The sequence below is a fragment of the Antechinus flavipes genome, chromosome 2 (genome assembly GCF_016432865.1).
Source record: "Antechinus flavipes isolate AdamAnt ecotype Samford, QLD, Australia chromosome 2, AdamAnt_v2, whole genome shotgun sequence".
Lineage (NCBI taxonomy): Eukaryota > Metazoa > Chordata > Mammalia > Dasyuromorphia > Dasyuridae > Antechinus > Antechinus flavipes.
The window spans coordinates 282,855,495-282,881,304 of NC_067399.1; the positions used below are offsets into that span (position 1 = coordinate 282,855,495).

The window sequence follows — 25,810 nt, forward strand, 5'->3', positions numbered from 1 at the left end:
AGGATTCCTCAAAGAGAGTTTTGTGGTGGTACTTAACTGTTTGCCAATAGTTTTGGGTGGGTTTTTTCTTTTTTGGCTGTTGTCCTTGACTAGCATGCACTTTGATTCCCAGTGACCTACAGGATCTCAATCACACACACATCACAACAGTAAGATGAGTAATCATAACATTGGGGTTATGTGTGTTTGGCAACCTTTTACACATTGCCCAATGCAACATATTGCACAATATATTTGCCAGGGAATGAGCAACACCACGTTTTACATTTGACTCCAGCCTTCCTCTCTATGCTGGTAGCCAAGAGTGTAAACATGACTCCTTACTTTTAGAAACATCAGCAGTTGACATTGTGTTCCTTGTGTTGTGTAACCTGGCCAAGTGTGGGGGTAAGAGAGGATCTTTATGAAAGAAGTGAAGAACAGATCAGGGTCCAAATCTGTACTCTATTGTGGAGAAATTGAAAACATGGAAACCAATTAATTGGGGCTACAAATAAACCTATTCTTTTGAAAGACGTTTTTTCCCCCAGTGAAAGTACTTAAGAACAAGGATAGACAAAATAACCAGCATTTCAATAAACTTCATGAAAACAAGTTTAATAAATTGTACTCCATTACTAAAAAGTAAATTTCTGTCCTGGGAAAATTTTCCTACTATCTTTAAGTGAAGTTCCATGTCAGTCAGGGAAAAAAGATTTTTTTCCCATAAATGAATATTCTGTTATAGTCTCATAAATGTTATAATAAAGTATGTGCTTGGCCAAAAGAAACTATCCCATAAAGAAAGGTTCTGTGTTTTCTCCTAGAGGAATTGAGATTCCAATTTTTGTTATGAGAAAAAAAATTTTTTGCCAACTTTTTAAAAGGCCTTTGGGATCTTTAGTATGTATAATCTAATTTATTATTTTAAAATTCTCCATTCTTCATCAAGCACACAGGATTACAGGAATGTTAATGTGAAAACTATTAGTAATTATGGAACTTAGACTATTAAAAGAAAGGGAAGTGATGTAAGGAAAACACAAAACATTCACCTGGAATCAGGTTCTTGCAGCAGAGAAGACAGAAACATCATAATGTTTTCTCTTCCTATGGCTGGAAGGTGCTTTGGGTCCAATGAGAATTTGTTTTCCAAGTACAGGAAAATTAGCAAAGGTAGTTCAGGAAAACAAACGAGAGATTCAGATTCAAGAGTTACTGAAGTTCCAATCCAGCAATTCTGCAGCATTTTTAAGTTAAAAAAAGGGAGCAAATTAAGGTCTCTAAGAATGAGGCCTCAAGACTGAAGTAAACATAGCCAGGTTTCAGACCATCAATTTCCTCAGGGCTTCCAATGAAAAGTCCAGAAGGATTATAGTCAGAACCACTTCCCACTTGCAAAACTGAATGTGGTTAAGCCTCATTCACTTTGAAGGAGAGAAGGACCAAAGTTCACCCTCCTATTGATTAATGAGTCACCAGTGCCCAGAGCTGAATTGTATGTGACCCTAGGAGTAACAACAGGTCTCTAAAGTACAACTTCAAGTCCTGAAGCAAGTGGACAACAATGACAATTTATATCATTGGTCACTTGGTCATTTTTCTAGGTAGGAAAAAGACGGGGGAAATGGCTTTGAGGATTATTAAAGAGGGATGCCTGTTGAAAACTGGGTGTCTGTTCCTTTAAAACCAATACTAAGTTGTTTAGCCCTTTTCTAAAATGACTCATTATTTTCTTAATATAAGTTAAAGAAAGTTTTCACAACTAGGGAAAGAAGAGATGGGAGATGGAATGTTAGGTCCACTTTGAATATGCTTTTTAAACTCTACATTGAGTTAGTTTCCTAAAAATACCTAATGATGAACTATTTAAATGAATGAATGAAATAAAACACTTAAGAACTCACTATATGATGAACATGTTTTATTCTATAGATAATGAAGATGGGAGAAATCTGTGGAACTTTTTGAAAATAGGAAGGCAGTATTTTATTGTTTGTAGTAAATGCCACAACTAAAGTTTCTACAGTAATCTAGAGTTTATTTCCTTCTTTTCCCAGAAAGAATGAATTCAATTCAATTCAACAAACTTTGGTAAGGGACTTCTAAATGACAGATAGGGTAAAAAATTGAGTGGGAAATTTTTGTGTTTGATGTAGGAAATCTAATTTATATGACCATAATGGTTATATTTAGCTTTCTTTTATAAATTGTCTACTGGCTGCAGCCACAGCAGAAAACAAGCATATCTACTGAAACATTGCTAATATTTGGGTCTTTCAGTCAAAGATTGTTTTGGGGAAGCTACACTTTCTGGTGACAAATGCTGTTATCTTCTTTGTTTAATGGAAGAGGCAACTGAAAATCTTAATTTAGGTCATAAAAATGAGTGGGCAGAAAGCAATGAATAGAATCTTGGTTCTTTTGACAAGAGGCCCATTAGTCTCTCTCTTAAATCAAAAACCCTGGATAACAACATGAGAGGAAAAACACTAAGGCAAAATCAGATGCAAATTCTGTAGTTTTATTTTGTGCTAATTGGGGTTTTAAAACAAAGGTTATGAGGCACAAATCAAGGATTTGAATATGAGGAGAAAGAAATGTGATCTTCACCTGTCTAGCTGTGATAGACACTGGTGGTAAAAATAGCTAGCATATAAAAGCTACCTTTTTAAGGTTAAGATTTGCAAGGCACTTTATATATGTTATTTCATTGATTTTTGCAACAGTCAGGTAGATACTATTTTTATCTTCAAGTTACACAGGAAGGAACTGGGGCTGAGAAAGATTAAGTGACTTGCTGAGGTCACATAACTTATAAGTGTCTAAGGCATCATTTGAACTCACGTCTTCCTGACCCAACATTTACTTGTGCTGTTATTCTATATAATCGCCATTGCTCCTTCTACTCTAAGACAACTGGTCTTCTGGAGCAATGCATATCTCTGGGAATCTAATTCTTGAAAGAGGAAATGAATTTGACTTTTACTCACATTCTGTTTTTGCTTTGATGAAAAAGTTTCTGATTTTCTAACCCAGATAAGTCAATTAGGTCAATTTTTGTTATTATTCACTTATCTATGATAACAATAATAGTAGCTAAAAATTATATAGAACTCACTGTATGTCAATAACTGAAAATGCTTTATAAAAATTATTTAATTTAATCCTCACAACCTACCTGGGAGGTAGATGCTATTAAAAAGTGATAAAGAACCTTATAGTTCCAAAAAAAAAAAAAAAAAGAACCTTATAGTTCATATAAAAGAGTTACTATCTAGATTATTTTTTAACCATAATGCTTACATATTAAAGATGATTAAAAAAATTTTTTTTATCCTAACCCTAACCCTAAACTATTGGGGGAAATTTAGATATTCACTCAGTCAATAAAGTCTGAAGAGAAATTCTAAAAGGGTTCTTAAGCAGCAGATAGGTTCAAATTGTAATGTCTAGGTAAACATTGGGAATTGATACCAGAGGCCAAGGTATAAGGCTTAGGTATTGCTTTGTCTTGTTCTTTCCAAAGAGAGTGAAGTTACCTTTACACAATTACTTAAGGATGCGATACCTAGAGAAAATAGGGTTTAATCATTTGAATATTATTGGAAATACTCAGCAAATAACAGGAATGCCATCTCATTCTATAGATTATAAGGAATAGATGATTGTTATTTAGCTAACAAATATTTCTATTAGGCAGTCTAGAGCATAGTTCTTCAGAGATCTTTCCTTGAGACCCTATGAAACCCTTGAGACGTTTATGATTCTTTTACCCTTTCATTCCAGACACTCTCTAAATAAAGAAAGATGTAGTATTATACATTTCACTATTTGACAATGCCCAATCCTCAACTCTTTTTTACTATTCCACACCATCTTTCAGACTGTGCATTATTGAAATTTCATTAAAATGGCTTGGTAGCTATGTTTTGGAGTATCTTTTATATGTCTACTTATGTCATTGGTCTCTTAGGTTGTAAGCTCAAAGATGGCATCAATTTAAACTCTATATACTGAGAACCATGTCTTATCAGGAATATGAAGTGATTAATAAAAAGGAGTAAAGACAGAAGACATGGTAATCTGGACCTTTTTACTAGATTTTAAAAAATAGTACCTTTCAATTCTTTTTTTGATATCTCATCTATAGGTATAAGTATGGATTCTATACATGTTAGCAGTGTGAACCCTGGTAGGTCTTACCAAATGGAAGTTGGTAAATAGCCTTGTACTCTGCTAAAAATAGTGAAAGACCATTTGTCAGTTATCTGGTGACCAGCTTGGATAAGCCTGGAGAAGCTCATTGCCAGAATGTTAGCCACGAGGCAATAATTTTTTTCCCCAGTCATATTAATTTAGGAAGAATTTCTATGAGAAATGTTATTGTAATCTGCTTTGGTGGAAAGAATGCATTAGATAAGCAAAATACTAGATCCTTGAAGTATTGAAGTCTCTTCAATTTATAAAACATTTATGAAGTCCCTATTGTGTGTAAAGTACAGTTGGGTACTGTAGCAAAAAAAAGAAAAAATGAAAAAGTAGTCCTTGTCCCCAAGGTGCTTACATTCCATTGAGGAAATGCAACATCTTCACAGAAAAGTAAATACTAAATATAGTCAAAGTAGATAATATGTGATATTATGCAGAAAATTAAATGAAACGTAATTGTCTCTTCATTGAGAAAATGTAAGCTCAGGATTTTCATGGTAAATAAGACTTCTCTGAATTTTTATTTTATCCTTGAAGAATGTTTTACACATATCCTGTACTCAATTGAAAGTACTTCCCAAGTGGTAGGGACACTTGAGAAGCATTGTCAAGGATGTGAAACTTATCCTTCCCTTCTCTTGCTTTCCCTTTCCCTCCACAAAAATTGCAGGGAGTATAATACAGTTTTGAGAAGATTTACTATGATAGGTGCTTTCGCAGTTGGATCTTTCTCAGTCAATACACCCACAGCTTGCTAACTAACATTCCCTTCTCCCCACACCAATTTTAAGGCTGTTTTGTAGTTAAGTGTCATGGGATTATATTAAAACATTTTCCCTCCTACTTTGAGATCACTTTATAACTTTGAGAGTTAATATCCATTTGTGAATGTTACTATACATCCATACAAGTATGTATGTTTTGTTTAGGGATAGAAGAAATCCACTAGTCTGAAAATAAAACATCACTGTTTTTATTATATAAAATTTATTGGAAAACCTAGAATGAGTCTTTCTTATGTAATACTGTGTATCCTAGAGGAAAAATCAAAATGTGATGATTAGGCCAGGGATTATTAGCAGAGCTTGAGAGATCTAATATAGAGTTCTGATTCCAGGTCAGTACCAGTACTAATATAAACCATGTATGCGAAACTGTTTCCAACTATTTGGATATAATAATACATTGTCATTTTCCTTAGATGCTCAATAACAAACTTGCTTTGGAAACTTAGAAAAAAAGAGCTCTTTCAAGATGCTTTTTCCAATAATGCCAGTGGATGCTGATCTCATTTTAATGATAATCCATGTTTATTATAGTTGTTCCTAAAGAATATAATCCTTGTCACTTGGTTTTCAGGGTGCCATCCTAATTAGCCAAGAAAATATTAGATCTTATTTGGAAAAGGTGCCTGTGTGGCTACTCTACATTCTACATTCTACATTCCTCATTTAAAAATTGGGAAACAGTTGCAGCAATATAAGAAGCAGAGAACAGATGGCTTAGTGCTTTTAAACTCAATGAACATTTATGGAGTATCAACTATGTGCAAGATATTGTTGATGATGTCCTAGATAGCTAGGTATATATTATGAGAAAAAGTCTGAAGCACAGAAAGGATTATAATACTCCCTGAGACAAGCAGGAAGGGCATATATGAGATCAGCTCAGACTTAAATGAGCCTTTTGTTCTTACATAAGTGGACTTTCATTACAGTTCCACCCTAGGTGGAGGTCTCTAGAAACTCTAACTTACTGTATTCAATCAGAAAGCCAAGTTTTGATATAAAATCCCCAAGGTTATATTTCCCCTATAAAATATTTGCTCCAGATGTAGATCTGTGCTAAATCCCTTTTAAGGTTAGCCTGCCATGGTGTTCTGCCTTATGGTATTCAACCAACCAATCAATGGGGTAATCTTTTCCCCCTACTAATCCCCTTTTGAGTTCAGTCTTCAAAACTCCTCTATGCATTTAGCTTGTTAGCCAAGTATACGACTGGTATACTCCCTTTAATGGTGTCTTCCTTCTGATAAATTGTGAGTTCTGAAACTATTTCTATTTACCATTCCAGATGTCTATTTTACCTCTTCACCATGATAAGTGGTAGGATTACACATTTAAAAAAAAAATAAAGTCATCCTACCTTTGAACAACACTTCACTAGGAATTCCAGCTTAGCCACACAGAGCCAATGTCACCACAGGGGTCAATTTCCTCATTTTATAAAATGAAGAAACTCCATTAAGTGACTTCTGAAACCCCTTTACAGATCTAAGACTGGAAAGGGTTAATCAAGATAACACTTTATTCCTCCCTTTTAAATTAAAGGAAGGCATAGTTATACATCCTAGATAAAACACCCTAAATTATATCAAATTCCTTTTGAGTAGGTGACTTTTTTTATGAGAATAAAGCAAAAGGCTTCTGAAGAAATAATTCATTTGGTCCCACAGCTTGAGACATGGATCTCCTTCCCTGTTCCGGGCTGCAAGGAAAAGTGCTTGCCCACATATGAAGATCCAGTTTGGTGAGATTTTTGGTCTTGATCTGGCACTGTGTGTGTGTGTGTGTGTGTGTGTGTGTGTGTATGTGTGTTCACAAAGAGGAAAGAGTTGAGGAGCTTATCTTTAACCTTTCCCCTATGTCATTCAGAAAAACAGGTTCTGATTAATCACTATGCCAGACCCTGGAGACACTTTTTGAAAGGAAAAAAATCCTTTTGGCCCTTGTGGGAGAAGAACTGAAAAGGGAAAGCAAGAACACCAAGAACAGCAAGGAACAGAGGAAGCTTTAAATGAAATTATTCCAAACTTTAAAAACACCAAATAAATGGGCTTTTCTATATATATATATATGAAAAATAAGATTCTATATAAAACTGAAGGTCTCTATTATATAAAACTTGATTTTAAAAAATATAAGAAAGTAGCTTGTAATTGTAGCTTAAAAAGATATCCTGCTAGCTTTTCTTTCTTTTTTTTTTAATGTTTTTGAAATGGGCATGTTTCAATATGCAAAACAGAAAAAGAATGCACATGAAACCAAAGATCTTTTTTACATACAGCTTGCTTTTCAGTATGTAATAAATGTATATTGTGGCTTTCAAGGCTTACCTGCTTATATGTTCTCCTTTTAGCCTTCCTTCTGTTCTCTGCATTAAAAAACAAAAACAAAAACAAAAAAAAATCCTCTAAGTCTGAATTGAAATCCCATCTTTTACAGAAAGCCTTTCCTAACCCTCTTCATCCCCTCTATTAATTATTTCTGATTTATTCTGTATATAGGTTGCTTTGTATATATTTGTTTACAGGTCGTCTCCCATTAGATTGTAAATTTTTTGAGGTAAGGGAATGCCATTTGTTTTCTATATACTTAGTACATAGCATAATACCAGTCATCAGGTAGGCGCTTAATAAATGTTGATTAGTTTTTTTGAATGACCCTCCCCCCTTTTTTTTCCTTTCCCTTTTTTAAACCTTTCCTTTTCCCTACACTTTTCTCCTGCAGTTCCCCAGACTCCCAGCATTTTTTTCCTTTATTGGCAAAAAGGGGAAACAAAACTCTCGGAACAAAAGCGCGCAGAGTAAAATGTTCCGGGAAGACTCCGGACAGGGTCCACTTCGAAAGGGGAAACTTGGACTCCTAGAGCCGCGAGAATAGGTGCAATTCCGGGCAGGCGGAGATAGCAAACGCAGCTTGGCTTGTCTGGTCCGGTTGGCTCTGTGGTTGGCAGAGCCAGGAGTGTGCGGGCGGGAGCGAGTCTCCGCAGCGCCCCAGGTGGCCGTCTCTGGGAGTCGCCGCCGCCCGAGTGATTCAGAGGCGGCTCCGCCTCCGCTGGGCTCGGCAAGTCCGGTTGTCGCTCGCTCGGTGGTTTCCTGGCCCCGGTGTCGCTCCCTCCGCCTCCCGCTCTCTCTCCCTCCCCTTCGGCCCCCTCCCGGAGCACGATGGACGCGGGGCCCCCCCGCTGCCGCCGCCGCCGCCGCCGCCGCCCCAGCGCGGGCCTCTAAGCAGCGGGGCCCGAGGAGCCGCGTGTCCGCGGGGGGACGGACCCTGCCGGGGCTGCCGCCGCCGCCTGGGGCTGGTGCGCGCTCGGCCGCTGGCTTCCGCTGTCACCGAGCACCCCTCAGGAGGAAGAGAAGCACGAAGGGCGGGGCTTTTCCTGCGGCGCCTGCCCGGCTCGACCTGCGCGGCCTACGGCTTCCCGCGAACTCGAGGACCGCAGCCGGGCCTGGCTCCGCCCGCGGCCTGGTATGGGGCGGATTAGAGAGGGAGCTCGGGGGAGGACGGGCCGGGCTGGGGGCTTGCGGCAGCGAGAACAGGATGGTTGGTCTGGAGCGCGGCGTCTCTGGTTCTTGGGGGTGGGCGGGGAAGCGTAGCTTGGGAAGCCAGAGTCAGGTGCCCTGGCTCGGCCCCGGGAATAGACTGTGCTCAGAGAGGCAGCCCCAGCCTCGACTCTTTTGTTTCCCCTTGTCTCGGACCCAGGAGGCGACCCGGAGGCGGCTGCCCTCTGTCTCGATTCTTGGCACCAGGGGCTGCCTCCTTGCCCTTGAGAAGGGGCTCATCCTCTAGCCCCTGGTGAGACCACGACTCTCGGGCCCTGGAGTGGTGGAGCAGTCCCCGGTCCGGGGGGATTCTCCTAGCGCTCCCTCTGCCTCCGTCTCCCTTTTTTGTTCTTGGGGGTGGGTGGGAGGCTTCTCCATTTTTTCTCCCGAAGTTATTCTTCTTTCAGAGGACTTGGGACCAAACTTAAAAGTGGGGAGACACATAGAGGCAGAGACGAACTAGGGGGCAAGGGAGAGAGAGATATAACAGAGATAGAATGAGAAGGGAGAGGGAGATGATTGGGAGGTCGGGTGCTCTTCATTGAGCTGCCTGACTTAGGGATGTCTAAGAGCAAATTCTGTTAGTCACTGTCCAGGGGTGCACAAAGGCACATGTTGTCGATTTCTTGTCTCTTTCCCCCTCCCTTCCCAATAGCTTACGTGGGACTACATAAGTCTTCCTGTTGTGTCAGTTACAAAGAACATCTGTAAATGACTTGCTTTGCTGCCCTGGATGCTCCTCTGCCCTTGATCTTTATCTTTTGCTTGCCTCTGCCCCTTTTTCCTCATTGGGGTGGGGGAAAGGAGGGAGGAAAAAAAGGAGTATGGATTAAATATGTTAATGGTTTAACCTATATTTATTCATCTATACATTTCTATTATCTTTACTTTAATTGTACTTTTTTAACTCCTGAAAACTTCTCTAGAATCCCTTCACAAATCTTTAATTTTGCTGCACGTGATGGAGCCCCTTTGGAAAAGGTGCTTTTAAACTTTAATACCAGCAACGTTTTCTGAAATGTAAGGTGAATAGAGAAATTGAATCATTTTGTAAATTAAAAAAAAAATGAGTTTGACAGGGGGGGGAAAGGAAAGTTGTTTCATCTTTTTGGCTTGAAGTCTTTAGTAATAGCAATAGTTGGATCTAAAGCTTGTCTTACTGTCTTTGACAAAAGAAGCTTTCTGGTTAGGCAGCAACTTAATCAGCTTATGTTCTCTGGCACAACTGGTTTTAATTTAGTATAGTAAGGAATACTGAACGTGAAATGGTTTATTGTATATCTACTGATGATTTTTTTTTTTTTTTAATTCCTAGGAGAAGACATCAAAAATTTGATTGTGACTGATGTATTTTTGATGCTCACTGATCTGGCTTGGGCATTTTAAGGACTTTTTTCCCTTTATTTTTTAATTTAAGCAAAGAGGCTTTTAAAAACCATGGCAGATGTGGACCCAGATACATTGTTGGAATGGCTACAGATGGGGCAGGGAGATGAAAGGGACATGCAACTAATAGCCCTTGAACAGCTATGTATGCTGCTTTTGATGTCTGACAACGTGGATCGTTGTTTTGAAACGTAAGTAAAACCCTTTATCATGATCTTCCACTGGAGTTTCTGTAAAGACATCTGTTTTCAACCATGTCCTGAATTCAGGTTTTTAAAAATCTGCCCTTGATTTTTGAAAATAAAGTCTTTCTCACCATTTAAAACTATCTTCAGAATTGTGGAAATGCATTTTTCTAAGCAACTGAAAAATCAGTCAAATAATAGCAGTAGTGATAATTGTGATGACACAGTGAGTAAATAGGAAGTGATCATTTTTAATTGATTGGTTGATTCATTTCTAGAATATGCCTACATCAAAGAGACTATAAATATTTGTCTCCTTTTATGTAACTATTTCTATACCATGACATTGACCCCCAAAAATGCTTTAGAGAATAATGAGTGTGTATTTTGGGGCTTTTGTCCTTTTGTGTGGTCAGAATAAAAATGTGGCTTTTAGTTTTCAATTTGGAGTGTTAAAATTGACGGGTGATATCAGAGATTTAATTTTTGAAATGGTAATGACAAATTGGAAATTTGAAGGTGGAACAAAGTCTTTAACTTGTTACTAGCTTTTTTTTTTTCTCCTAGGACATGAATTCGTGCCCAAAATTTGAAAATAAAACTGTGTTAAATGCATGATTTATAGCAACCCTCTTGCTTTAGTGTTGAATTTTTGGATGATTTTACTTTAAGAATGTAGTTCTTACTGATTTATTACTCAGAGAAAAAGGGATTTGGAACTTTTGAACTTAGCAGTTCCTTTACATTAGTTTCAAATAAGGACTGGAAAATTGTTGAAATATTAGCTGAGATCTAATATAATTAATTGCCTTTTAATTTCTGTATTGTTCTAGGAATAAAGGTCATAGTATGTATGTGATAAAGGTGTTTTGTTTGTCTTGATCTTTTGTTAGTTAAAAAATACCATTGATAATGGCATTAATATGAAAAACTTTGTAAACCAGAAAAAGTTTCCAAATCCCTTCAGTGACTTACTCATGTGAAGCAGAGTTTGATATGACAAACTTTTAGTATAACAACAAAAATTATATTTGACTTTGATTCAGATGATTACTTTGCGTATGTTTTTGCAGAAATTTGAGGTATTTAGGCTTTTATATGATTTAAATATCTGGCATTTTTGTGTGTGACATGTTTGGCAGGTTCTAGGCAAATCTTTATTGGTAATGGTACCTTGTATTATTATAAGTTCTAATAGTAACAGCATTAATTTATAATTACATTCTTCACTTCATTGATAGCTTTAAAACTTAGGGATGAGTTATTTGAAAAAATGTAATAAAATGGCCCAGAGAACCCAAAACTGATAGCTTTAATTTACCCAGTATGGTGTAAATTAATCAGACTTTTATACGATACTAGATAGTTGTTGCCTAATTAAATTTTATGAACGACTACTTTTTAAAAGCCTAAATTCTTATAGACAGTGAATGTTAATTTACTCTTTAAAATAATTGTCTGGGATCCTGTCATTTCCCTCCTTGGCCATTTCTGAGTAAATAAATGATATTCGCTTTTTAAAATTTGAAATTAAATTCAATAAACATTAAATGCCCACTGTTTACAAGGCATAATAGTTGTTGCTGAAATTATTTTAAAATTATAATGTGTACATAAGTGAGAACACTAAGACTGAATAAACAATATGACTATTTCTACTTAAAAATACATATCTTTTTCCAGTGTGTTCTTAATAGTTTAATAATCATGGCTTTTAGATCTATTCTCTTTTCTTTTCATTCATATTTATGTACATAAATATTTTTACAGTTATAGTGTGTATGCTTTTCTTTAGGTCTTTTTGTTTGTTTACATTATATATAAAATTCGATTCCTTGTGTTTATAATCTTTAGTTAATGGTATAGTAAATGGCACTGTATTCCATTACATTGATTTTTAAAATTAAAAAAAAAAAATAGGGAAGGGGTCTAGATCTGTGTTTTTGTTGGTGTAGATGAGCAGTGTCAAATTCAAATAGAAATAAGTTCCTGCAAGTCACATATTGATTTAGAAAACCATAAATTAGTATCATGTGATATTGTATTTTTATTTTACTTAATATTTTCCAATTACATTTTAATTTGATTTGGATCTCATTTGGGGTAATAAGACACCTCTGATACAGGGAAGCCTGAATGAGGAAACTCCTCCCTACCAAGGTAATTGACTTCCATTCTATTTACGTCTTAGAAAGTTGCTTAGGTCACTGACTTAAATGACTTGTTCATTTCCTCCTGCCCATATATGTGTTAGAAGCGGGACCTGAACCCAAGCTTTCCTTATTTTGACAAAGGCTCTGTTGAACATTTGGCTTGTTTCTTCTACTTTGAAATGACAAATAATGTTGATTTATTTAGATTTATAAATATATTTATATATACGTATGTATGTATATATATATAGATACATACGTATATATAACATTTTGACGTCTGATCTTTGTTTTTATGAAAACTTGTTTAGGGTGTATTTCCAAAAGTGGAATTGTTGGGCCTGAGGTTTGATAAATACTTTTTAAAAATCTTAACTATCGGATAAATATTAGCCCCATGTTTTAGTGGGTTTTTTAAAAACAGGTATGCAATTCCTGTACTTTTACTTTAAATTTTTTTTCCAGCCTTACATCTTTCACTTGTTGGTCCTTGACAGATTATTCTGAATTTTCTTATCTAAAACGGAACATAATAGCAGATAGGACACAAATTCTAATTTTGAGTAAAGTTTTATCCCTAGACAAATGAAAATAATAAGTGATCTGAATTGTTTGCAAATATACAGCTTTAGACTTGTATTATAGAGAATCGTTTTTAATGAAACAAATAGTGATATTGATTTTTGAAGAATGTTCTGAATTATTGGTTTTGGGGTTTTTGGTTTTTTGTATTTGAAAGCTAAACATGGTAAAAATATGTTTTTGTTTTGAATGAAAGATAATTTTCTGTTTTTGTCTGGATGCTGATTACTGTAGATTACTATGGCAAAAGGGAAGTCTAGTTAGCCAAGATTTTTAAATTTCTTTGGTAATTTGGAGGATTTGTGAACTCATCATTGTGGGCCCCTCCTGTATAATTCTTTGAATACCATCCATTTAAGCCTCATCTTGTGCAATTTTTGGCCAAGTCCTTTTAAAAATCCTTCATAGGAGTTATGTTTTTTCCTTACTTAATATTAATAATCAAAAGGGGTTTGAGCAAAGTTACTTCTGTTACTGCTTTTATCAAATAATCTTGTTTGATATTATGTATGATAGACACCTTGTTTTAGGAGACACCTTGCTTTGTTGAAGGACAGCTTTTCAGACTGTGTATGGTATTGTTCTTTTAAAAACAATGGGATCTTTTATTCTTGGTACCTTTTAGTCAGTTTTGTGTCTGTAAATATATAGTTTGCTTATTTGTAAATAAAAATGAAAAACTAATATTCCATTTTCATTTTGCAAATTTTAGATTTCCTTTTGAGGGATTAAATTGTTGTTACCAAAAAATGTGAAAATTTAATTTTTATCAAGTCCCTCCTTTAAGTTGGCAAAGCCAGAAAGTCTATGGTTTCAGGAATTTCTCTACTTATTTGATCTATGTTATATTAGTCAATGAACATTTATTAACTACCCATCTTACATTCTTACAGCACTTTGAAGTTTATAAAACAAAGTCACCTCTTCTTAACTAATCTTTATAACCTTTGGAATTGAGCAGGATAAATTGTCAAACCTGTCTTATAGATGCTGAGAGGTTCAGAGATTTGCCTAGAAGGTCATACAGCCCAATTTAAGTGACAGAACTAAGATGAACCACTTCTTAGGAATTGCGCTCTAGGTTATTTTTCACTTTGGTATGCTACCTACCACTGTATCTGGACTAACTGTGATACTGTGTTTTCTAAAGAATTTATTTATGAAAGTGATTCCATCACTGTGTAATGCTATATGAAGTTTGAACAATGTTTTTTAGAAAGCAATTCATTTTCTTTTGTTTCAAGTTTAACTACTGTAGATCATTAAATTCCGTAAAATTATAGATCATGTTTAGGTAAATTAAAGAATCACAGATACCTACTGTTTTCATAGATACATTAAATTTCTTAGTGTAGTTTTTTGATGACAAATATTTGGGACAATGAGTTCTCTCTCTCTGTCTCTCTCTCATTTCTTTTTGTCTGTCTCTTTTGCTCTATGAGGTTTCAGAAGGAAGTTAATGATTCATGTTGATTGTGAACTATTTTTGTTCTCTAGCAAAAGTGAGATTTATTTTTTTTTGGTGGATGGTTGATATATATGATAAACTTCCCCTTACTACTTAGATATTCATTTATCTTTAATAATACTGACTCCCTCCTATATTTCTTTGAATTTCTTTTTTTGAAATTCAAAGAAATTTTAAATACTTTGTATATTTTTCATTTTAGGACAAACTTGAATAGGACTATGCTTTCTTTAATAAAAAAATTTTAAAAGTCTCTTTTTTCCCCACCTCTTAATCCCCATTACCTTCATTTCCAAATATCCCTTTTTTTCTTCCCTACCTAATACTCTATTAAGGGTAATTTGGATAGTTTGAAAAATTTTTGTTAAAATCATTTGACTCAAGAATCTGAAAGTTCTGAGAGATACTCAGTAACTATTTTATTTTGATCAAAGTTCTTCAAAATATCCTTCTGTAATATGCTTCTTTTTTTTTTTTTAAAGCATTAGGAATTAGGAAAATAATTGAATTAGGAATTTCTTGGATTAGGAATTAGGAAACTAAAATTTTCAAAGTTTACTAATATTCTGATAGGATGATTTTGAAATTTTTTAGTTTGGGAATAATATAAATAAATTTACTAAATTTATATTATGTAAGCTAGTATTTTAAGGCAGTAATAATGTTTTGCTCTGAGGATTTTGGAATTCTTGAGCCATAGTTGTATTATATTAAGTATATTTAAACACAAATCAGGATTTTTGCCCTTTTAAACCAATCATTTTAGATCTAAAATATAGAAACTGTAGACTGTTAAATTAACCATTAATCATTTCAAAGCTGATTATTTAGGTTTACCCACATGGTGATATATTAAAAAATAGACATAGAAATCACAAGCTGCTCAGTCACCAAAGGACATTAGTAACTGAAGATCAGTAAGATGAGAAAATGCCAGAATCTCTGCTGCTATGATTAGTCTTGATTTTGTCAAGATCATACAGTACTTATTTTGAAAACAAACTCATACATTGAACCTGAAAGGAACATATATTTCCCATATACTCAGAGAGATCCTTTTATTAGAGAGTTTAGATGGAGAAGAGCATTAATCAGTGTGTTTAATTTTTAAAAAAACTAAGGATGCTACAACAGTTTAGATATCTTACTAGTGATAAAAATTACCAAATATTCTAGAAACTATGTAATTGGATACACTATATTTTCACATCTGCAGAGATTTTAACATTGGAGCTAGATTGGAATTGGCTTTTTCTGGACATGGCATAATTGGCCATTGGTTTTTTGCTTTGAAAACTTATGTCACAATGATGCTATAATTTAAATTATAGATAAGCCTCTTTTGACAGATTTAGCTGTATAAACCTGAATAGTTAGCAGTTGGGTAAAATTCTCTTTATTGAGTCCTATTTTCCCATTGATGATTAGGTGTATGTTCTTGTAGAAAATAGTTTTTGGAAAGTGAGAGTAGATTGAAAAGAACTTGGTAACTAGAAGTTCTTAGCAGTCTTTATAAGTAGGCATCTAAATAGTGTGAATTTAGGGACATTATTAAAATGTTCTTGTTCAAAATATCACCCATTTCACTGATTCACAATTGGAAAGGATCTCAACAACTCTTGCACCATAAACAGAAAACCCTTCATCAGCATCCCTAGGAAATGATCATTCAGTGTCTTTTGGATGACCTTCAAAGATAGAGAAGTCCCATATTCCAAATGCAGTCCTTTCTCTTGAGAGTTGGGCTCATTAGGATATTTTTCCCAGTTGAAGTATTCTGCCTCTCTGGAGTTGGCATGTCTTGCTCTCCTAGCTTTTTTGGGAGAAGGGAGGAAGCATGAGTCTAATCCATCTTCTATTATGGCTAGCCTTCAAATACTTGAAGACCATTATTATATTCCTCAAATTTTCTTTAGGTTAAACATAATTAATTTTTTCACTTGATCTTTCTAGGGTATAACCTTTAGTGCTCTAGCCATCTTTGTCATTCTCCTAGCTTGTTACTATCCTTCCTAAAATATTGGTTCCAGAACTAAATACAGTACTCCAGAGGGGTAACGCAAAATTTCTTAAACTTAAAAAAGGAGTTGTGATCCTATATGGGATAATGTAATTGAATGTGGGTTTCACAAAATATCAAAATATTGATCAACTCAGAAAACTTTGAAAAACTTGAGAAAAAAAACTGAAAAATTTCCTGCAGTAGCAAATATTCCCAATATTTAATTCTTCATGTAAAAATAAATAAATACATCTATCTCATTAATACTCAAAAAAGTATACCAGACTATACACTAGTATATATGTTTATATATATACTATATATATATATATATTTTATATATATAATATATATATTATTTATTCTATATTCAATCATTTATTAGAAATATATATATATATACTATATATATATATAGAATATGAAAGTTATTAGAACTTTCATTTCTAATAAATGATAAAATTATATGTATGCCAAAATTTGTTTTAAAGTAAATTCTTTTATAATTTATTGTCAGTAAATGTTTGATTTGAATATCAATTTTATGTACCTATATATACACAAAAATTTTTAAGGCAAAAAGAGGTTGTGAATGGAAAAAAATTAAGAAGTCTTTGTTTAACCAGGATTATTATTTCCATATTTTGGATGTTAAACTTTTAATGCAGTTTAAAATTATGTTGAGAGACTCTGTGATATAGTAGATAGAGAACTGTTCAGTATTCACTTTCACTTTGCCCCCATATTAATTATTGACAAAAATGATAAGCTTCATAGGATTTAAAAAGATTGTTGTGTCATATTGTTGAGTGTTTTTAAAAAATAAAGAAAAAGCATAACTAGAATAGAGACTTTATTCCTTCGCTTTTGGTAGAAAGAGCAACATTGCTTTCCCTGGAATTAATGTCTTTACTTTTTACCTTACCAGTGCTTTTTTTCCTGTCTCTTTATCTAACCAGTGAATTATAGAGAAGTGGGTCAACTGTTAATTTCTGTCCTTATCCACTTTTTTGTCCTCAAACTCTCTCATGCTTTCTGTAACAGATGTCCCTTAATATAGGAAATGGATATGTTCCTGAAAAATTTATTAGGCAAACTTCTTGGACATTTCATCATTTGTTCTTGGTGAAATCATGTGACGTGAAATATTTACGTGATAGGTATGATAGTTCTATATAGTACTGTAGTACTAAATTATAACCTAAAGGTCAGTTAGTATAATCCCTTAATTTACAAATGAGACTTGGAGGTCTAGAAAGGCTGTGACTTGTTCCAATGTATACAGTTAGAGTAAAACGGAATTTGAACTCAGGACTTTTAACTCCAAATCTTCCACTTTTCCCACTGGACCAGACTGCTTTTCTCCGGTCATGTCTGTAAAGTGTGTTTTATATATGTATATATACATACACATGCATACACTATATGGAAAAGCCTGGGAATTTTACCTTTTGTCTATATCTTTTTTTTTCTTTTATCTATGAACTGAAGGAAACATATATACTAGTGTATAGTCTGGGAGTTATTTTTATCTCACTAGTGCTAAATTGAACCAGTCTAGAAGCAGGGAGAGGGCTAGAATATATTATAAATGAACTAAATTTGTTGCCTAATTTAAAGAAAATGTTAGCTTGAGTTTTCTTATAATGGAGCATACAAAAACTATCTTCTGAGGTTTGTTACTCCTCAATTGCTTTTTATTTTTTTTCATCCTGTCGTCTTCCCAAGATTTTTATTCATTAAAAAAATAAAGTTGGAATTTGAAACGCACAAAATTTTATTTTATCATGATGTTTGAATTGAATTTCTTCCAGTATGAAAATGGTAATTAGGCTTTAATTTTGAGAGAGATTCTGAGAAGCAATTTATTGACTCCAAAGCTTATCTCTATGTCCACTGTATTATACTTTATGGATTATTTTGTCGGTGCTAAAGTTGTGACACAACATTTGTATCTCTTTAGAACCTTGAGACAAGATTTTAATCTTGTTTATTTATATGTGTATTTTGTTTCCACACAGTAATTCTGACACTAATTGCAGGTTCTCTCTTATAATCTTGGTTTAGTTCTACAAACATTTGTATTAATCTTAATCCTTTTGCAAGATAGGCCAGTGCTCAATATTTGGAATGATCTTTTCATTTCTACTTTTTATGTGTAAAGTCTATTATTTTCATTTCCATTTTGGAGAATAAAAGAATTAAACACTTAATAGGTTATTATTCTTTCAGTAACTTTCAGTAACTACCAGCCAATTGAGAAGTTAGTATTTTATCACAGGAGTAAATACTGTCATTTTATTTCTATCAAAGCATTGTTAAGGATTGATATATCTAGTTATACTTATAAAAATAATTCTTGTTGTTGAGTTCAGTTGTGTCTGACTCTTCTGTAACCTCATTTGGAATTTTCTTGGCAAAGATTCTGGAGTGATTTGCCATTTCTTCCTCCAGGTCATTTTATAGCTGAAGAAACTGAGACAAATAAGGTGAAGTGGCTTGTTCAGGGTCACACCATTTAGTCAGGGTCTAGGCTGAATTTGAACTCGGGAAGAGGAATTTTCCTGACTCCAGGCCTGGCATTCTATTCACTGTGCCAACTTCCTTGCCCTATAAATTAAAAAACAAAACAGTTTTAAAATGTACTTGAAACAAAAAACACTACTAGTTTTAGGGAAAGTTACACATTTTTAATTGATCTTTGGGTAAGCCTTTTTAATTATTCCTTTGGATAAAAGGGTCTCAGCAAGACTAGTAATATTTTGTCTTAATTATTCACTGGATAATGTCAAATTGCTTTTCCCATTTGTTGGTGGGTATGTGGTTTTGGGTTGTTTTCTGCTTTATGGTTGTTTTGTAGGAAAATCTATTTGGGATGTTATAGTATAAGGAGTTTGGATGTAAGGAATATTTGGATTGATGAATTCAAATGTACTATCTTCCAGTGATGGGAATGGAACATTTTAAAAAGTTTTTGCCTTAAAATACATCCAGATCTTAAATTTGTCTTAAATACAGCCCAAAGTTTGTGACTTTAAGAAAGCTGATATAAATTTGATAATGAAAAGTTTAAAGTTGAATATGAATGCCTTTTTTTTTTTTTTTGACACTTAAAAAAAAACCAGCTACAGAAATCTTAAATCAGAATTTTTACACTCTAATGAACTTTTTTATTTTGGGAGCCTTTATACTTCAGTTCAATGATGCTAATTTTGTAATTATCTTAAGAAATTGTGTTGCATTATTTTGGCAGATTCCATATATTCATGTTTGAGAGCAATGCTTTGTAAATTTTGATTGTACATTTATATCAGTTTTAAAAAATTATGTATATATGTATGCTTATTTATAAATTATATATTTGTACTATTGTGCTAACAGTTATGTACATTTTAAAACAACATAGAAATTTAAAATGATGAATTAAGGATGTAGTATTTGATCCTAACAATAGGAAGTCCTTAGAGCTTATTGATTATGGAGTTTATTGATTAGGGGAGTGATGAGGCTATATGTATTCTTACAGAAAGTTTCTTTGACAGATCTATGGAGGAAGAATTGAAGATGATCAAAACTTGAGCCAGGCAGAATAATAAGGAGGCTTATTATGGTCCAGGAAAAGGGGATAGATAAGAGCCTAAACTATAGTTATAATCTATCTTCTGAAAAGGGGTTAGATGTAAGAGGAGAATAGAGGTAGCAACAACAAAACCTGGCAACTGATTAAATATGTGGAATGAGGAAGAATGAACAGTTGAAGATGAGACTGAGTTAATGAACTTAGGTGACTGGTTTTGTTGGAAATAATCCCTTGTTAAAGGGGCAGTTAGGTGGCAAAGTGGATAGAGCACCAGCCCTGAAGTCAGGAGGACCTGAGTTCAAATCTAGCCTCAGACACTTAACACTTCTTAGCTGTGTGTCCCTGGGCAAGTCACTTGACCCCAATTGTCTCAGCAAACAAGCACGCAAAAAAAAAAAAAAAAAAAAGAAATAATTCCTTGGTGATTCAGGAGCAATCAAGCTATCTCCCCTACTTTGTAGACCACTACATAAAAAGATGGCAAACTTGTTAGGCAATACATGTGAAATGTGGGTAATTGCAAGTTAAGCTTTAAATCAGAAAGACCTGAGTTCAAAACCTGCCTTATGTAAAGTTGGGCATATCATCTAAGACACAGCTCATTTTATACATATACATTTGCATGTTGTCTCCCCTATCAGACTGATAGCTCCTTAAGAATAGGGTCTGTCTTTTGCCTCTTTTTTATATATTCAGGGCTTAGCACCAATACTAGTACATAGTAGACACTTAACTGACTTAACTGATTTATTGTTATCCTCTAATCCTCCAGCTACAAGTATAGAATATATTGTATAGTACACTATCAGACCTGGTCTTACTGAATGCTTTTGTATATTTGGTGATTTTTTTTTTTCTTTTGGTGCCCAAGGTTATTTTCTAAGATTTGAATAGTAGAATAGTTGACCTTTGAATTGATGGGGAAGTCCTTACTGAGTATTCTTCTATATCAATGAAATGATGTGTCCAGACCAAAATTGAGACAAAGTTTGATAACACAGAATCTAGAATTTATGGAACTAAAAGTTGGAAATTGGTTTGCCAGACTGGATTAAGTCGGGTTAATTGTGTTACTGATCCTGTGGTTTTACTGCTTTTTTGTAAATGAGGAAGCCAGTGTCCCTAGTGCTATTGTCTAACATACTAATACACTTGGCTGATGGGAATTTGTATATGGCAAGTAATGGTGTTGCCAGTAGAAGGTAAGTCAGATGAGATTCTGTTAAATCCTTTCTGCAGAAGCAACTTTTCTTTAAGCCACATGCCAGGTATGTATATATTTGTCTCTGAAGCATTGAAAAATGAAATCTTATAAGTGATGTATAAGATTTATTAGGGCTTTAGATTGTTTCTCCCCTCCCCCCTCAGTTTTTTTCTTTTAAAATAAGAACTGTTAAGTAGCATATTTGACTGATGATAATTTTACTATTTGTACCAGCCCTTTGAAAATATAAATAGCTATGTAAAAAAACTCTAGTTTTAAGTCAAGGAGACTAATATGGAGTGTGCTTCAAATGAGATCAAATGAGAAACAGAAATGTCTACTTCTTAGTATGGCTCCTGTTTTCATACTAACCCAGATCAATTCTTAAATCCTTTTGTATCTGCTGTGATAACCTTTTCTGACCTGTTAGTAGCAACTAGCCTCTGGCAAAGGGCCATTGCCTCTTGGCACAGTTGGGAGCCTGAGAGATTTGGTGGGGAGTATGGTATTGTCCTCTATGGAAACAAAGAAGGTAGAAGAGGGGGAGTTCTTAGGAGGAAAATTGATGAGTTCCATTTTGGACATAGCTATCTTGAAGCTAGTGTTACTTCTGTATAACTATTGAATATCCATTTAGAGATGTCTGAAAAGCAGTTGGAAGTGCAAAACTGTAGGTCAGCAGAGAATTTGGGGCAGAATAAGTAGATTTGAGAATCATCAGTATAGAGATAGTGATAAAATCCATGGGAACTAATGAGATTACCAAGGGAAATAGTATAGATGGAGAGGAAAAAAGGGCCCAGGACACAATATCTATGGTTAGAAGGTATGATCTGGAAAGAAGATCCAACCTCATTTTATAGATGAGAAAACTGAGGCCCATGAGAGTTAAAAGAATTGCCCAGGCTCACAGACAGTAATGTCAAAGGCAGAATTCAAACTGAGATCTTTATCTGTCTACTATATACACACCATGCTTAAAAAGAAGCTACAAGTCAAGACTAAAGTGGAGGGAGTGTTGGTGTGGGGTTTTTGTTTGTAGATGATTATGTATTCAGCGCAGCCTCCTAAACTGAGATACCACAAATCATGGATAAATTCTCTACTCCTTCTGCTGATTTTGACCTTGTAATTAGCACCAAGAAAATACGGGTCCTCCAAAAGCTAAGACCATATCATCTATGTGTGGAACTATTGGTTACAGCAAATGGAGAAGTTTGAAAACTATGGTAGAGTGTATTTTCCAGAGACCTACTCATTAACAGTGAAGTTGAGACATACAATGGAGAGCTAGTTCAGTGTTTTGGAGGCTCTGAAGAAAAGTGTGGGAGAAGAGGTGGTAGACTGAGCACCACATGAAGGTTTACAGAGCTGCTGTGCTGACCTCCATGTTGTGTGTGCCTGTGAAACCTGGACAGTCTACCAGCGCCATGGAAGGAAACTGAATCTCTTTCATTTGCATTGTCTCAGGAAGATTCTGAAGATCACCTGGCAGGATAAGGTATCAGACACTGAGGTCCTTGCTTGAACTAGACTTCCAGGCATTCTAACTCTACTGCAGAGAGCAATTCCATTGGGCTGGCCCCAAGGTTCAAATGCCAAATGTACAGTTACCAAAAAGACTATTTTATGGAGAAATCACACAGGGCAAGCGCTCACAAGGTAGTCAATAAAAGCTATATAAAGACACTCTCAAAGTCTCTCAACTTAAGAATTGATTGTGTGACTGGCACAGGACCACCCAGTGTGGTGTGCCCTCATCAGAAAAGGTGCTGTGCTCTGTGAACAAAGCAGAAGGGGTACACATTTAGAAAATCCATCCCCAAAGTTCACATGGACTGTTTGTGCCCAACTTATGGTAGAGTATTTCAAGCTCATATTGGTCTAATCAGCCAGTCAGATACACTGTAACTTGACTCAAACATAGTGATATAGGTTTTGTCCTATTCAAGAACCAAGGACAACAACCAACAAAACAACACATAATACTGCCTCTTCTCAATTTTCTGTTTATTACAGAATTGACACATTGTATATGTGTAAAATTGGTTTTCAACTAGATATATGAAGTGCCTTCTCATTCTATTTTATATTTAGCTACTTTGTATCTATCAACTTTATATTTATACTCTTTTTATATATACTTCTTGTCTAAGCTATTGGAATGAATGCTTGCGAACAGGAATTATTTGATTTTTTTGGTATTTATATTTTCAGTGCCTGACATATAGTAGGTGCCATATACTTATAATGGTATTTGTTGATTGGTCACTCAAGGTCACACAGATAAATACTGGCATAACAAGAATCCAGGTCTTATGTTCTTTCCACTGTAGCATGATGCTCTTGCTTCCATTATGATTTAGATAATTACTGCTTAAAAGATATTATAGGTTTGTTTTGGCTCATCCTTTACCCTATAAAGAATGAGTTAAATGTCTTCCATTAGATTTAAATAGATGACAATCTATATATATGTCAATGTCATGAAAAGAATATTGTATTTGGAGTTACAATGTAGGTTTTAATCTTGGTCCTAATGGTGCCTATGTGGGTCATTTTACCTCTATAGCTTTTAGTTTTTCACTATAAGATGGGTATACATAATACTTATACTACATCATAGAGATATGAGAGGGGGAAAATCTTTTTTTTATTTTTTGTTAATCCATAGTCATTTCTTTGTTTTTATTTTTGTTTAAAATTTACAAAAAATTTTTATTTTTCCAATTATATGTAAAGATAGTTTTTTGACATTAATTCTTGTAAGATTTTTTCTCTTTCCTTCCTTCCCTTACCTACCCCAGAACAACACAGCAAGCAGTCTGATACAGATTATGCATATATAATCATTTTAAGCATATTTTTATATTTGTTTTTGTTTTTTGATGAGGCAATTGGGGTTAAGTGACTTGCCCAGGGTTATACATCTAGTAAGTTTTAACTGTCTGAGGTGTCTAGTAAGTTTAATTGTCTGAGGTTGCATTTGAACGCAAGCCCTCCTGACTCTAGGACCCTTGTTGCCCCTTACATTTCTTCACATTGTGAAAGAAAAGTAAGAATAAAAGGGAAAAACCACACACACACACACACAAATATGCTTTGATTCACATTCAGTTTCTCTGGATGCAGATGGTATTTTCTATCATGTGTGTATTGGAATTGTGTTGGATCACCTCTGCTGAGAAGAACTAAGTCTGTCCTAGTTGATCATTACATCATCTTGCTGTTGCTCTGTACAATGTTCTCCTGGTTCTGTTCGCTTCACTTAGTATCAGTATTATCAAGTCTTTCCAGGCTTTTCTGAAATCAGCTTGCTCATCATTTTTTAAAGAACAGTAATATTGTATTACATTTATATATTATAACTTATTCAGCCATTTCCTACTTTATGGGCATACACTCATTTTCCAGTTCCTTGCCACTATGTCAAAAAAGGGCTGCTTCAAACATTTTTGCACATATGGATCCTTTTCCTTCTTTTATAATCTGTGAGGAAAATCTTGTATAAAACTAAACCCAAAAGAAATGTGACTGTAAATTTTCTGGTATCTCATCATTTATAAATGTCAGTTTAATTGTACTTCAGATAATGTTGAAGTGTTGGTTAATAGAACAATAGAAAATAAAGGTCTAAAATAATGAAGCTTCTTTTGGTACAAATGGGTACAAATGACAGAGAAATTTTTGAAATAATCTAGGAATAAATAAAAGTATATTGCCATGGTGGTTCTACTTGCTACCAGTATGAACCTTAGGGATGTCGTGTATTCTCTCTCAGTTTTGATTTCTTTAACTTTAAAAGGGAAATTAAATTAGATATGAAAGTCTAAGGTCCTTTACTGCTCCTTGTATTCCTAATTTCTTGTAGCACAATAATATTCCATTACATTCATATAACACAGTTCAATTATTCCCCAAGATCAGTATCCTTTTTGTTTCTACTCTCTTTGTTCTGGGTTAAAGGTTGTAAATGTGAAAGGTTTAGTGAATTTTTTTGTATAATTCCAGATAGATTTCTAGAATGGTTGAAAAGGTTCATGTTTTTTACCCACATGTGCCAAAATATTGATAGCATCTCTTTTTGCAGTAGCAAGGAACTGGGAATTGAATGGATGTCCATCAGTTGGAGAATGGCTAAGTTATGTTATAATATTTATTGAACTGCAAATATGGTTAGAAGGATTGCCCATGTTCAACCTATACTGGATTACTTACTGTTTAGGAAAGGGGAGAGATGGGAAGGGAGAAAAATTGGGGACACATGGTTCTGCAAGGGTAGATATTGAAAACTATCTTTGCATATATTTTGAAAAATAAAAAGTTATAATTTTTTTTAAATGAGAAAATGGATTCATAGCTCTGCTAATGGAATGTATGTGCCTTTCTTCTAAGATATTTTTTGTTTTTACCAATTTGCTGGTTGAAACAAACAGTTAATGAGTAGAATTTATTACATTTGTTAAAATAAGTTTATTGGTATCTTTTTTTTTTTTTTAATATCTCCTAAATTTTTTCCCTGCATGTCTTTCTCTTTCTTAGATAGGTACCCATCCTCTATAACAATTTTTTATTTAATGAAAAAAGAAAAAGAGGACCAGCAAAATAAATCAGTAATATTGAAAGTATTTGACAATAAATGCAGTGCTTCATTCCTAGAAATCCCTCCCCCTCCTTGCAAAATTATGGGGAAAGGGATATTTATTCCCATATCTCTTCAAAGCCTGTTCTTTGT

General features: G+C 34.4%; 1 protein-coding gene across 4 annotated transcripts in view; it reads left to right on the forward strand.

Annotated features, from left to right (window-relative positions):
• The first annotated feature begins 8,344 nt into the window (after window positions 1–8,344).
• HECTD1 (HECT domain E3 ubiquitin protein ligase 1) overlaps window positions 8,345–25,810 on the forward strand; it is an 89,131-nt gene continuing 71,665 nt past the window's right edge. For all 4 annotated transcript variants that reach the window (XM_051977288.1, XM_051977289.1, XM_051977292.1 and 1 more), the window contains exons 1-2: window positions 8,345–8,441; window positions 9,831–10,092. In XM_051977288.1, coding sequence (XP_051833248.1) covers window positions 9,953–10,092 — 140 coding nt within the window. In that variant the 5' untranslated portion in view covers window positions 8,345–8,441; window positions 9,831–9,952. The remainder of the gene's footprint in view (window positions 8,442–9,830; window positions 10,093–25,810) is intronic.